Source organism: Gorilla gorilla, chromosome 5, assembly GCF_029281585.2.
Source record: "Gorilla gorilla gorilla isolate KB3781 chromosome 5, NHGRI_mGorGor1-v2.1_pri, whole genome shotgun sequence".
Classification (NCBI taxonomy): Eukaryota; Metazoa; Chordata; class Mammalia; order Primates; family Hominidae; genus Gorilla; species Gorilla gorilla.
The window spans coordinates 141,870,696-141,886,790 of record NC_073229.2 but is presented as its reverse complement, the minus strand read 5'-3'; the positions used below and the strand labels follow the sequence as shown (position 1 = coordinate 141,886,790).

The window sequence follows — 16,095 nt, the reverse complement described above, 5'->3', positions numbered from 1 at the left end:
ATTGTCTTCCTTCAAAAGGGTCAAGGCTAATGTCAGTAAGCAAGAAGGACCATGACATTAAGGCAAAAAGGTCCTAGAGGGAATTCTCTAGACAGAATATGCAAACTAAAGGCTTATTTAAACAGCTGAAGAAAAAAAGTTATATCTGGTATAACATGACAAATACAGTTGTATATTTGGTATAGCATAATAGAAAGAATAATTAAAAAGGAATCATGGTAACAGTAAGATTATATTCCTGGGATCACCTCATAAAAAGATTAAGTTCAAAGTTAAGGGAAAGTTCAAACTAAAAAGAAAGGGGAAGAGGGAGAGGAAGGCTAACAAGCAGAGGTCCTATTTTCAAGAATATTCATCACTACAAAAAAGATCCTCAAAGGTCGTCTCCTTTACCATTAAATCCTCATGCGAGTGAGTGGCTACAAATTTCATTGTCTCAAAACCATTTTTACATAGGTCTTTAAATTTCAGAAATTTAACAGGTATTAACAACAAAAGAATCAGGCTTTATGGTGTGAAAGAAACAAAAATATTTTCTTTCATACTGTATCCTCGTGTGACAAAACTAAACACACACACATACATATACATATATATGTATATATATAAAAAAAAACTTACTAAGTAAACTGCCTAACGTATCTACATCCAAATCTGTGGGTCTCTTTTGCTTCTGGGCTACTAACTGGCAAAAGTCCTGAGCAGCTCTTACAATATCTGCTTTTCCATCTTCCGGAGACAGCACCTTCACTGCCAAATGGCAATTTAAAACTGGAAGAAAAAACAAACAATGTATTTTAAAAACACTCTCTTCCAGGTATATTTCAAAAGCAGTTTTAAGAAATACAAGGTTAAACCAAAATAAACATACAGTTCTTACAGTAAACAAGAACTTTTTAAGCCCTTCAATTTCAATATCAAAACATACTTAGCTACTCTCCTCTGAAAGGATCCATATATCCCAAATCACATCCATGTATATATTTATACACTGCCTTCTTTTCAAAGTGTTCAGAATGACTATACATTGTGACTACATCCTCCGGAAAACAGAAACTTTATAGGCTAGCTAACAAATTTTCACGCATCTAAAATTTCCTGTATAATTGCGATATCGTTAGCAGTAACACAGAATAAAAGAAAAAATAAAGACTAAGAAAAAACTGTTAGAGTGGAATATGCATTGCCTATAGCATACATACCTTTATCAATTCTACTTTTATAGGAGCTATCTTACAATTGATGGGATTCTCAGATAACACTGCAAAATTCTTATCTATAGACATGCAAATTCTTTCTTGTCCAGCAAAGATTCCATTTCTTTCCTCACCCCATAGAACAACCAGTTGTACCTCTATTTATATATTCATTTCAATATCCCTACAAATGTGTCCATTCTATGGATTCTCTGTGGAACCAGTTAAAAAATTTGCCTGGTTAAATAAAATCCTTATCATGTGTTCACTTTTTACCAAGATTAAGACGAGAAAGTCTAAATCTGATGATTAAAGATGTTGACAATAAAGAGTAACAGAGCAACGTGAATGAATAAATGACAGAGTAACAGAAATTGCCATGAAACACAAAACACACATCTTCATATGTTACATGTTCAATTATACACTCATGCTTACCTTGATCATCTTTGTCATTACTATTTGCAAATTCTGGTGAGTATTTTGAACAATCTAGGCCCAGAAGTTCTTGCTGTTGTTTTAAAATTTCATCCATCAATCTGGAATTATTTCTTTTGAAAATACCTTTAAAAAAGAAAAAGGCAAGTAAAACACAACTAGGTTAATTTTTCCTCTTCAAGTGAATGCTTGCTATGAAAACAACACTAGATCCAGAACTAAACAAATGTCAAACAAAGCTGTAATGACTAGTCCTAAACTAGAATCTAAAAGGAAAACATGACAACAAAACTTTGTTAATACAAGAGTCTGGCTTCCAGCAAAAAAAAGAACAGAGGTAACTACTTAAGTAGTGGCATGTGAATATGACAGAAATTTAGACTTAGGAATTTTAAGAGATCACTTACTTAAAATCTTTATGGATTCAGAAACTGAGGCCTAAACTCTTTAAGGTTCTTCTCTAAGAAATTATAAATTGCAGCAGTGGTCTAGAGCCTGTTATGTTCCTCACTCACAGTCTAATGTACCTTTTCTGCAGATTTACTACTTGTATTAAATACTCTTGCCTCAATTTGATTAGTTTTTTAAATCATAAGAGGAAGTAATAAGGATTACGTAAAAAGAGAACAGAAAAACAATTTAGTAAATTAAAACAAAGCACAGAAATAAAATACATAAAACAATGTATGGTCCTCTATGCAGGGAAAAGTTAACACTGTTAACTACTGTCATGTTACTGAGAAAGATGAGAAAGACAAAGGAACTATGTGACATACATTTAATGTAAAACTAGTAAGAGCTCTAACTAAAAAAAGGAACAAGTCTTTGACAATTTGCAGAGGCAGCTTTCTAGTAGCCATTGCCTTTTTAATCTTTATCAAATGTTCCTACTCTGCACTCTCAGTCAGGCATGACTTTAAAGTAGTTTAACAAAATAACTGGGAGAGAGAACACAGGCTGATATATACACATATATATAATAAATATATACATATAAAGCTGCTTAAATCTTTTCCATCAAACTAGTTCTCTTTGTAGAATTTCCAACTTTCTTGTCCAGCAAAGATTCAATTTCTTTCCTCACCCCATAGAACAACCAGTTGTACCTCTATTTATATATTCATTTCAATATCCCTACAAATGTGTCCACTCTATGGATTCTCTGTGGAACTAGTTAAAAAATTTGCCTGGTAAAATAAAATCCTTACCATGTATTCACTTTTTACCAAGATTAAGATGGGAAAGTCTAAATCTGATGATTAAAGTTGTTGACAATAAAGAGTAACAGAGCAACGTGAATGAATAAATGACAAAGTAACAGAAATTGCCATGAAACACAAAACACACATCTTCATATGTTACATGTTCAATTATACACTCATGCTTACCTTGATCATCTTTGTCATTACTATTTGCAAATTCTGGTGAGTATTCTGAACAATTAAAATTATATCAATCAATATATAATTAAATATATATAATTAAATATAAATATATTAAATCAATATATAATTAAACAATCAAAATTATATCAATTTTGAATATATATTTTGAACTATATATATATATCTCTATGGCACAGAACCTGCTGAATATACTGTATACAAATGCCAAGCCAGAAGTGTATGTGTAACAGTAGTTACAAAAGTCTCCTTTGGTGAGGAAGGCTTTATAAAATAAGATTTGAGCTGAGATGAACTCAGGTTAAACAGAAAAAACTAGAGAAGATATCAGGTGGGAAAAAATGCTTAAGAAAAAGCATGAGTTTGGAATGTTAAAAAAACAGACCAATGCTGCTGATGCAAAGGATATGAAAAAACTGGTAAGAGGATAGTCCTAGTTTTTATCTCATTCTGCCTATCAAATGGATAAGCAACAATTTCTGAGCAATATGGAAATACATAAAAATGTGCATCTTTAGAAGAATTAATCTGGCAACAGCATATAGAAGGGCAAGCAGCAGACTACTGTATTAGTCCATACATAATTTGTCGAGGCGATGAGGGGAAAAAGGATTTACCACAAAGGAAGAATTGAGAGAATATGTATGGTACATGACTGACTTAGAAGTGAATGTAGAAAATTCCATGGCTTTTATCCTAGGTAGCAGAAAATGATAATCTTTTTTTTTTTTTTTTTTTTGAGACAGAGTCTCACTCTGTCGCTCAGACTGGAGTGCAGAGGCGTGATCTAGGCTCACTGCACCCTCCGCCTCCTGGGTTCATGCGATTCTCCTGAGTAGCTGGGACTACAGGCATGCGCCACCATGCCCGGCTAATTTTTTGTATTTTTTTAGGAGAGATGGGGTTTCACCGTTTAGCCAGAATGGTCTTGACCTCCGGACCTCGTGATCCACCCGCCTCGGCCTCCCAAAGTGCTGGGATTACAGGCGTGAGCCACCACACCCAGCCGATAACATTTTTGAAAGTTGAAAATTCCACAAAGAGAACTTGTTTGAAGGAAAGGATGAGTTCGGTTTTAGACAGCCAATGACAGAAAATTTAGGTGAGGATTACTATAGAAGTGATTAAGAGAGATGACACAGAAGAAGTTCAAAAGAGGTCATATAAGCACCAATGTGAGTAGGGATCTTATCTGTTTTGCTCACCAGGGCCAACCACAGTGCCTGGCACAGAGCAAACAATAAATAAATGTCTGCTGAAAGAATATGGGAGCTCAGAAACTGAGACATAGATATATATACACTTGGGAGTCAGCCTCCTTAACGTGGGACAGCCATATACACAAGAATAACGATTAGTAAGATTTCAAATATAAGTAGGTATATATAGAGAAAAGTAGAAGGCTAAGATGGCACTACGTATGAATGCCCACAATTATTATGAAAGCCCACAATCATAAGACTCTAAGCGTGGAAATATAAAAGTGAACATTTTGAAACAGCCATATCTAGAACAAGATTAAGCAAAAAATATATCACTAAATATTAGCAAAATTTTTAAAGGAAGGTGATTAATATCAGGAGCTATTTGAATGGCAATCTTTAGAACAGTAATACCTGTGGAGTAATGCAGAAGTGTAGGATATAATCATATCCCCAAATCAATCATAAAATTCACATGTATATAAAAAGCATATATTCCAAAACAACATATAAAATATATGATGCCGGCTTATAAATTTTACAAGATTTCCAACTATCTATACAAGTTAGACCACACTTTGGTCTGTATTATATGTATAAATTGTGGAAGTCATATGAACTTCAAAAATTTCTTAATTTAACAATGGGCTGGGTGCCAGTGGCTCTCACCTGTAATCCCAGCACTTTGGGAGGCCAAGGCAGGAGGAACACTTGAGGCCAGGAATTAGAGGCTAGCCTGGGCAACATAGCAAGACCTTGTCTCTACAAAAAAAATGTTTTTTAATTAGCTGGACGTGGTGGCACACGCTCTTAGTCCCAGCTATTAAGGAGGCCGAGGTGGGAGGATCGCTTGAGCCCAGGAGTTCAAGGCTGCAGTGAGCTATGATCATGCCACTACACTCCACTTGAGCAACAGAGAAAGACTCTTTCTTTAAAACAGACAAAAAAAAAACCAAACAAATGTAAAATCTCCATAACACTCCAGCCAGAACATACAAGTTTATTAAAAATCAAATGGTAAATGACTCCCTTTCCCATAAAAACTAAGATTTATTCATTTTAATAGTGTCGGGTAATACTAGGAAAGCCTGCTTTGTCTATTCACATCACACCAATCCCCTCCTTTGATACTCTTTTTAAAAACCTAGCCTTCAGTTCTCACCAATTTGTTCATATTTACCTTAGCCTCCAGATTAAAATGGTAAATCTTTTCAGGAACTCTTGCCCTCTTCAAAGCAATGCATGACAACCTTATCACCAGAATATTCACTACCTCTCCTCAATCTTAATTCTTCCCTCCTCCACTTCTCTGAAGCATTACCATTAATGACCACCACGCTTCCTTCTCAAAATTCTATCTTTATCCCAACTTGTCTCAATGTTCTCTTCCTGATTCAACACGTAACCTGGCTCCTTGAATGGCCCATTCTCACTTTCCACTTTCTCTTCTTTTCACCCTAAATAAAGATTATTCCTCAGGGTTCCCGTCTCAGCCCTCTCTTTCTGTCCATGTGCTCCTTCTTTTCTGATTCTAGTCACTCACCAGACTTGAAAACAAAAAAGGCCCAAAAATAAGTGAAGTAAAATTTGGGGTGCAAAAATTTAAGGGGGTGCCAAAAAACTCAGTAATTAAGATAATGAATAACAATGCAGTATCTTTAAAAGTTAAAATGCCAAACTATCCATGATGAACAAAACGTTAAAATTTTAAGTAGAAACAGGATCATTTGGTTCCTAACATTTCCAGTTCGTTCAAACATCTAATTCTACCTTGAAGTTCTGTAGGCATCCGAGAGTGAATAAAGCCAAACCTTGGTGGCTTATCTAATAAAGCTAGCTCTCAGAACACTTATATGACATCAAGGGTAGAAAATAAATTAAAAGCAGCAGGACTTTAAGTGTATAACTTACATGCACTTAAGAACAAGACTGGAAGAGGACCAGCAAAATGAGAACAGTAAATGTATAGGGGTAGTAGGACAGCAGGTGATTTAAAATTGTAATTGCTATAAAGTGGTTTATAATTTAAAAAAAAAAAAGTCCTCCTTCTTGACGCTCTATTTCTAAAAAAGGCATCAGTATCTGCCCAGTCACCCAGGCATCCTCTCTACTCTCCCATTATCAACCCCCAAAGCCCTACTAATTATGCTAAGCCCATATACTCCTTTACAGCAATGTTTCCTATATCCATATTCCTTTCTGTCCATTGCCCACACTGCTCCAAGCCATTGTGCTGTTCTTTATTATATATACACACACATATTTTTAAGAAACAGGGTCTCACCCTGTCATCCAGGCTGAGTGCAGTGGGGCTATCATAGCTGACTGCAGCCTCCAGCCTCTAAGCTCAAGTGATTCCCCTGCCTCAGCCTCCTGAGTAGCTGGGACTACAGGTGCACATCACTGTGCCCAGCTAATTTTTTTATTTTTTATTTTTGTAGAGACAGGGTTTTGCTTTGTTGACCAGGCTGGTCTCTAACTCCTGGCCCTCAAGTGATCCTTCCTCCTCGGGCCTCAAAAAGTATTGGGATTACAGGCATGAGCAACCGGCCCAGCCTACTTCCTTATAATATTATAAGCAACTTCTGTGGGTGTTCCTGCCCCCTTCTATTAAGTACTGCTAGCTTCACCACCAGATTATTCAATCCTGGCACATTCCAACTTCAGTATCTTAAATGGTTCCTAAAATGCCTAGTGTATTAAGAACGAACTGCTCAGCCCAACATTAACATTCCAGCCTATGCTTCCATGCTTGTTGAACAGAAATCAAATGCAGTTTTCCATTTCCCAGTAATACTTTATCCCCACAAATCAGAATTGCCTATGTTCCTCAAAAACACATGGAGTGACTCCAACCTCCATCCTTTATGCCACTTCCCCAAGCCCATGCCTGTTAAATTCTCCTAATTCTTCACAGGCCAGCTGAAATGTCATTTACCTTCAAGAGGCCTTTCCCAATTCCCCAGCCAGATGTGCCCCATTCCTCCTCTGACTTACCCTCACTCTCAACCCCTCCACATACACTCATTTAAACTTGTTAATAAACGAATATTCTACTTTTTATTATAGCTTAAATCTCTCCACCCTCCCCTCAACTGTAGTCTTATTTGTGAATGTGTGTCTTACTCATCTCTTTTCCCATATTTTCCATATAGCAGTTCAATGTTTATTTAATCAACTGAATTACCAATGTACAAAGTGCTGCTTAACAATAATGAAACATAAAGGAACATGTCACTGAATGGAATTTTTCTTAGGTTTCCAGGAACATCCCACAATAAAAGCAGACACTTCCTTATTGCACACAGGCAGAAGTTCCACTAAAAGGAAAGAATATTACAGACAGACACAGTTACAAAATGTCTCTTATAAAGACTTTCATACAGTTATTGGAACAGAATCTTTCTTGGCTCATTTGGATGCAGAAATAAAATTTAAAGGTATGGTTTCTGAGAATTGCTAAGAGTGTAGACAAGACACTATGGGCAAGATGATTCCTAATAACTCATAACTTGACCCCCACCCAGAAATCTGATCATACTTATTCACAAGCAATATTATCAGCTTACAATTTTCTTCAGGATTCAATGTCTACACACACACACACACACACACACATACACACTTCACATGATACACAAGAAATACAAGATATAAGGTTGGCTTTGACTAAAACAGGCAATTCCTCTAGTAATATCATAGTATATGTACAGATTCTTTTTCTCATATTATAATTCATCCTGTTTCCCTTCTAGAATCCAAACTAAAGCCAAAATGATAAAGAAACTATTACAAAAGTTATTTTATGTAAAAGGAAGCTAAGGCCATATTCATTCAGAAATAACTGATTAAGGGAAAACACTTGAAATTACTCAAATTTTTAAGAAAACAGTATTTTACAGAATTATATAGTATTGCGCCTCAAGAATCACTTTATTTCAACCTTTTACAGGTGAGGAAAAAGATCCATAAAGGTCAAGCAATTGTCTTTGGCCAAGCATCTAAGAATTTGGCCTGAAATCCAGGAATCCCTCAAATTATTCAGTTCAGTTACTATTTCTAACTCTGATAAAGGAACAATACTAAACTCCACTGTACAACTAAATTTTGAATTCCTCCAAAAAAGTTGAATTTTATAAAATAAATACAACCTATCTTTTAATAAATGAGTAGTATTTTTCGAAAAAACTAGGACTAGAGCTTTTTTTTTTTAGACAGAATCTTGCTCTGTTGCCCAGGCTGGAGTGCAGTGGTGCGATCTCGGCTCACTGCAAGCTCTTCTCCTGGGTTCACGCCATTCTCCTGCCTCAGCCTCTCGAGTAGCTGGGACTATAGGCACCCGCCACCACGCCCGGCTAATTTTTTGTATTTTTAGTAGAGACGGGGTTTCACCGTGTTAGCCAGGATGGTCTCGATCTCCTGATCTCATGATCAGCCCGCCTCAGCCTCCCAAAGTGCTGGGATTACAGGTGAGCCACGGCGCCCAGCCCTTTTTTTTTTTTTAATGAGACGGAGTATCACTCTCTCACCCAGGCTGGAGTGCAATGGCGCGATCTTGGCTCACTGCAACCTCCACCTCCTGGGTTCAAGTGATTCTCCTGACTCCAGAGCTCTTTTTTAAAAGGCTTTTAAGGAGGTTTCACAGGGCAAACAGATATTTGAATTCTTTAGGAGTGACTTGGGAATCTAAAATAAGTTTTTGCAATAATGACTTAAAGATTTTTACTTTATGTTTTGTTGCTTTAAAATTATATTTCACGTACTCTCAATTTCCCAAATGTAAACTATATGAAATATAAAGAAAAAAGTTAAATGGGCTGGACATGGTGGCTCATGCCTATAATCCCAAACACTTTGGGAGGCTGAGATGGGAGGATCACTTGAGGTCAGGAATTTGACACCAGCCTGAGCAATGTAGCAAGACCCTGTCTTTATAAAAGAATTAGCCAGGCATGGTGGCTTGTGCCTGTAGTACAACCTACTCAGGAGGCTGCCCAGGAGTTTAAGGCTGCAGTTAACTATGATCGCACCACTGCACTCCAGCCTGGGCAACAAAGTAAGACCCTGTCTCTAAAAAAAAAAGAAAGAAAAGATATATCAAATAGCCATTATGAAAAAACACACACAAGAAAATCTTCAATTTCCAAAGTAAGGAACCTGCACACACATCCTTTGAATCTACAATAAAAGTTGAAAAAAATAAAAATAAAACCACAAAATCTTCAACTTCCGTGAAAGAAGAAAATTATTCTAGCAAAGTTATACCTCAGGAAGACTACCATGCTTTTGTTATTTCTTAATAAACAGCAGGTATGCATTTTGGGGGCCAAATGAAGACTTCATTTTAGATTCTAAGAAATATTTGTTTTAAATTCTAGTCTTAAAAAATAAGATGTTCAATGTTTAGATAATAAGGGAATGTTCCCTAACCTTCCCCATAACTACTGGAATGTCCCTAACCTTACCATTGTAACACAACTATTTCTACTTCTCAATATTTTCTAGTCTTTGTCCACATGCATATGTAATCCTAGTGTATATGATTATGCAATTTGTATCCTGCTTTTTTTACTTGTGTAATATGTATCCTTCCTTGGTGCTAGTCTCATGATTATTTTAACAACTGTATTAAACAAAAAGTTTTTTGCTGTTTTTTTCAGTTCTTAAAATATAAAAATCAATACTTCCCCAGGTGATTGCTATTATAGGAATCACTCTATTGCATATTCTCTCAGCAGTCAGGTTTCTCATCACATTCGAGGAAAGAAGAGTATCATATGGACACCAGAAATGTCAGCAATGGCCGTAACATGAAGGGGCCTGTGGGCCTTGGTAATGAATTTCAAAAGCATTCCAACTAAAACGAGAAGCTGTTGGAGGGTTTTATTCAGTCCAAATGATGCCATCAAAAAAAGATCACCTCGCTGGTAGGTGAAGAATGGATTATACAGGGACCAGGATAGAAAAATAGAGATCAATTAGGAGGCTACTACAGTAATCCAGGTGAAAGAACAATGGTAATTTAAACTTGGGTGGCTGCAATGGAGACTAAAACAAGGATTAGGTCTCAAAAGTACTGTTTTAGACATATAAGGCATAGGATTGACCTAATAAATTATTTTAGGCAAGGAGTTAGATATAGAAGTCTGGAATTATGGGAGATATCAGGACTGTATTTCCAGCCCAAACCTGTGTGTCAGCACACACGTGACATTTAAAGCCATGGGATTGGGGAGATTATCTGCAGGACAGGGGTCAGCAAACTACTGCTATGGAAAACAGCCACATTTGCTTATGGCCATTTTTGGCTACACTAGCAGAGTTGAGTAGTTGCAACAAAGTGAGTAACAGAAAGACAAAGGCATACATACAGCTCCAAACTCTAGGACACCACAACATTTGGAAGTACAACAGAGGAGAAGCCAGACATATGGATTAGAAGAAAGCAGAGTAGAGTAGAAGTTAATTTGCCTAATCTACCTACTAGGTTACATACTGTATTCAGTCTTACACATTAACTGAATAATAAAGTCATGACATGCATACTTTTTTTAAATTAAGGGAACCAAGTCACAAGGAGTTTAATTAGACAAGTATTCCATCAGCAAATCTTATTTGCATTCCTCAAATACTGATTATTTTAAAAGGTATGTGAAATGTATAATCAAGTCTATAAAATGAGACTTTTAAAATACATTTACTATCTCTTTTAAATCTGAAACTGGAATTTTTACTGTGATTATTTATTCCCTTCTACAGAAACAGACTTTTTAAGAAATAATAGCAAGTACTTACAAGAACAAACAAGAGAAGAAAATGAGATAAGCATTGAAACAATCTCTCCTTATTATTAAGCACTTCACTGGTTATGGAATTAAAGTAATCTCTATTTATAAATAAATGCCTGTTCTAAAAATTGGCCTACCTCTTTTTCTTTTTAAACTAGTCACCTAAGTTACCTCTAACAACTCAATTATAAAACGACTAGAGAGCAATCTTCAGAGAAGAAAACATATATTTATGGAGCAATTATTTAAAATGAAAAAAATCTACCATTAAAATTTTACATGACTGAAGTAGTCATAAGAAAATAAATCATAACAAAATACATAGGCCATTAAGCTATTTTATTTCAGGAGAGAGCCCTTCAGGACACCTCACAGAACAATAATTATACTGTAGAAAATTATACTGCAGTGCTGTAGTAAGAGAACAGGTATGTGTAATGGTGACAAAGTATACAACAAAATGAGGGCTGGATTTAAGTCCTAGCTTGTCAGCACAAGAGATATGTAAAATGAACAATCCATGTGGGTTTTTTCGGCATCTTGTTGGACATTTTTAAAATGAGAATATATTTACAGAATCTGCTCACCTGACAAACTAACAGCTCAACACAAAGCTGGAGCACCATAACATTAAATTTTTTAGCTGTTTTTTTAAAAAATGTGTCCTATAACTCAAAGGATGAACATGTATACTAGTGGAATGAAGAAATCTCCATTAGTCTTTAAATATCTTTTACAAATAATTTCTATAACCTGTAGATAAGTGCCTGTTTACCAAAGCTTGAAGATGACCCAAAAGAATCAGAAACAGTACTAAAAGTGACCACTGTCGTCACATTCTCTTACCAGTGGAAATCAAAATAATGTAATGGTTAAGCACAAAAGCTCTAGAATAAAAATCTGGTTCAAATTCTAGATCTGCTCCTTACTAGATTTGGAACCTGGCTTTTTAAATCTCAGTTTATCTGTAAAACTGCTGACGACTTAAGGCACTTTTCTATAGTATCCAGTACAGACTAAAAGTTCAACAAAGGATAATTATTACTCTTAAGATATAGGTTTGATTTATTGATTGATTGATTGAGGCAGGATCTCACTTTTTCACCCCAGCTAGAGTACAGTGGTGCAACCATGGTTCACTGCAGCCCCAACCTCCAGGAGTCAAGTAATCCTCCCACCTCAGCCTCCTGAGTAGTTGGGACTACAGGCACACACCATGTCTAGCTCATTTTCTATTTTTATTTTTCAGAGATGCGGGTCTCACTATATTCCCCAGGCTGGTCTTAAACTCCTGGGCTCAAGCAATCCTCCCGTGTCAGCCTCCTAAACTGCTGGGATTACAGGCATGAGCCACCACACTCAGCAAAGGTTTACTTTAATACACAGATCCAGTACTATAGTTAAACAAAAGGGTACATAGAGAATAAAGTCATTTAAAAAGTTAACAAAAGCAGGATAGAATTTTTCAAAGACAGAGTAAGACTGGGGATGGAACAGTCGAGAGAGGCTACTTCAGAGATGATAGTTAGGATGAACTTACAAGAATCAACAAGCTGGGCACGGTGGCTCACACCTGTAATCCCAGCACTTTGGGAGGCTGAGGCAGGTGGATCTTGAGGTCAGGAGTTCAAGACCAGCCTGGCCAACATGGTGAAACCCCATATATACTAAAAATACAAAAAATTAGGTGGGCATGGTGGCATATGCCTGTAATCCCAGTTACTCAGGAGGCTGAGGCAGGAGAACAGCTTGAACCCCAGAGGCAGAGGTCGCAGTGAGCCGAGATCACACCACTGCACTCCAGCCTCGGCGACAGAGCCAGACTCCATCTCAAAAAAGAAAAGAATCAACAGTCTTTTGACAGGTAGCTAGCCCTTTGCCAGAAAAAGGTGAAGAGGACATTTCAGGATGTTAAGATAAATGTGAAACTCTGTACAAGAAGTCAACTACACAAAGGTAGAGATTAAGAACAGAATGCTCCCTTACATGAGTTTCCACATGAGGGAAGATAAACACTAGGTTGTACTATTCAGTATGTCAAATGTAATCACATTTATATTTAGACTTTCAACATTTCCGGCACCTCTGTATTTCAACATAAGGAGAATAAACTTAAGAAAATCATACTTCTCAATAGCATCTGTGTCACTGTGCCAACTAAGTAAACTAGGGTAAACTATGTTCGTTTTCCTCCATTACTTTAAGGCTTCTGGGTATTGCGTTGGGAAGCAGAAAGCGCAACTCAGTTCATTATTCTTATCTACAGGAAATGCAGCCCTTCTTTGAATTCAAGGAACACATATTAACTATTCATTACATGCATAACACCAAGATACACTCTGTAAGAAAAGCAAAAATGAGAAGGATGGATAGTATCTGTGGAGCTTATAATCTAGTAAGAAAGTTTATGCACATATACATATAAATACGACTACACAAAGCAGAGAACAGAAGTACCTTTAGAGATGTTTGAAGTTCTGAGGAGATTCAGAAATATAGTAAGATAGGGAACGGAGTGAATACTCAAGAAAGGCAAAAATATACAAGGTGATATTTAGGATTGACTCAGAAAAGGTGAACAATAGCCTCTTGGTAGGCATACAGCCATTTGCCAGAAAAAGGAGAAGAGGGAGTTCCAGGAAATTGGAACATTAAATACCTAAATACAGACATAGCAAAAGGTATGCAAAGCATTCAGAAACAGGTTGAAAAGATAGGATACACTGGGCAGACTTTTAAAATTTTACTGTGAGAAACCTGTACCCAAAAACCATTTCAAAAGCAACCTAGTTTCGATTTAAATAAACTAAGGAAATAGCACTAGAAAGAGCAGCACAAAAAAAAAATTTGTTGTCTTACTGTTGAATTCTCACACAGAAGGCAATGCCTTATTCTGGATCATTCCAATTTACAGCAAATAATCCTAAGGCTTACCCCAAATTATCCTCAATCATGAAAAGGAACATGAAATATAAATAATGTAAGGCAAGTAGCAGAGTATCCTTTGATCTGTGTTAGGGTTAAACTTCAGTGTGCAGAAGTATCATACAGGTAGCTTGATAAAAACAGAGACGCCCAGGTCCCAGTTCCCTCATTAAGTTTGATTACTAACTGTGTTGAATCTGCATTTTTTTATAAGCACCCCCAATGACTAATTCACAGATGGTCCACAGACAGGTTTTGAAAAATACTGACCAACAGCAAGGTTCCCAGCAAGGCACAATAAAGCCAGGAAATAAGAACAAGTTCCATCACTTAAGATAACAATACATATCCAAATAACTTGGAGCCAAGTGTACTTGCATGTGAGACACAGACAAACAACACTGCTAAGGCTAGAACAATAAAATCCATTTACCCCAACCCCTGGTTCTTGTACCATCCCAGTTACGGTCATTTCTTAAATTATAATCATATAGACAGAACAACCAAATCTCGCTAGAATTCTGAACTCAAAAAATTCCTGATCACTGTCCTGAGAGAACAACCTGAATTTTTGAAAGATGAAAGAATTACTTGCAGACTCTATTATAATCAAGAAATATTGCAGGTAGTGAAAAAAAGATCAGTTTGCTGGCAGTCAAATTAAGGTCAATATAATAGATCTTTTAGTCTAAGGATTAAATATTATTATCTAGATCCAACCATAATTAGAACGAATTTAAGTACAAATTTGAGAGCAAAGGGGTGTAGGACAGAATAAAATGTAAGGTGGTAAGCTTGTCTTCAAAGTGGCTGCCCATCCATCTCCCTTCAAATCCTCACCCAACCTTTCTACACAAGCCATTTTCTCATTGAGAGGTGAAGTCCATTTCTCCACTTTCTTGATGCAGAACAGACGCGAGACTTCTCTAACCAAGAGAACATAGCAAAAATAACACTGCATGATTTCCTAGGTTAGGTCCTAAGACATCTTTCAGCTTCAGCCTTTGGCCAAGTCTCTGGAAACATTTGTTCTGGGGGAAGTTAGTTAACTGGTTACCCTGAAGCCAACCTCCAGACCATGTGAAGCCAGATGACCAACCTGCCCCATCTATTTCAGCCATCAAAAACCAGGCACCAAACATAAGGAGAAACCTTTGGGTCCCAGACTCTATCTGAATGAAAGCTATGAGTGACCCAAAGGAAAAACTGCCCAACTGAACTAAGTCAATATATAAATTGTTGTTTTAAAACACTATGCTTTGGCTAGATTTCTACAAAGCAGTAGGTAACCAGAATAGCTGTCCAAGCCTTCATCCTACCTCATTTCCCAACTGTTCATTACATAAATTAACCTACTATATTCACTGCTCCCAACACTCTACTCAATGCTATTACTGAACCTAGTCTAATGAGAATGCTGCCATTAGGGAAATCCCCATTCACACACACAGAGAACACGGTTCACGCCAATCCCAATTCTGTCTTTTTGACTAGGTCCAGCTCAGGTGTTGCTCCCTTCCTTACCAGACAAATATGGAGGTAACCCGGGAAATTTTCCATTTTTTGCTCCTTAAATAAAGTATCTGCCATTCACTTAGCATTTCTATATTAGCTTGTGTTCATTTTTAATGGACATCCTTACTTGAGTGGAAACTCTTTAAGAGACACCATTTCTTGTACTTCTTGTATCCCAGTGGTATTTACGAGTATGTCAATAGGATTTTTCATATGTTAAATATCTATCTAGAAATAAGCTTAAATAGACATTTATTTAGAAACACTGAATATGGCCGGGCGCGGTGGCTCACACCTGTAATCCCAGCACTTTGGGAGGCTGAGGCGGGCGGATCACCTGAGGTCAGGAGTTCGAGACCAGCCTGGCCAATATGGCAAAACCCTGTCTCTACTAAAAATACAAAAATTAGCAGGGCAGGGTGGCGCGCAGCACCTGTAGTCCCAGCTACTCGGGGAGGCTGAGACAGGAGAACTTGAATCTGGGAGACGGAGGTTGCAGTGAGCCTAGATTACACCACTGCACTGCAGCCTGGGTGACAGAGCGAGACTTCATCTCAAAAAAAAAAAAAAAACACTGAAAAAGAAACACTAAATAAAGCTTACATGTCTATACTCCCTCTGAGTGATT

General features: G+C 36.9%; 1 protein-coding gene across 1 annotated transcript in view; it reads right to left on the bottom strand.

The window, feature by feature from the left end:
* The window catches only part of NUS1 (NUS1 dehydrodolichyl diphosphate synthase subunit), a 34,290-nt gene that overhangs the window by 14,989 nt on the left and 3,206 nt on the right, over positions 1 to 16,095 (bottom strand). The window contains exons 2-3 of the mRNA XM_004044597.5: positions 1,635 to 1,760; positions 622 to 771 (exon numbers count right to left, since the gene is read on the bottom strand). Of these exons, the coding sequence (XP_004044645.1) occupies positions 622 to 771; positions 1,635 to 1,760 (276 nt within the window). The remainder of the gene's footprint in view (positions 1 to 621; positions 772 to 1,634; positions 1,761 to 16,095) is intronic.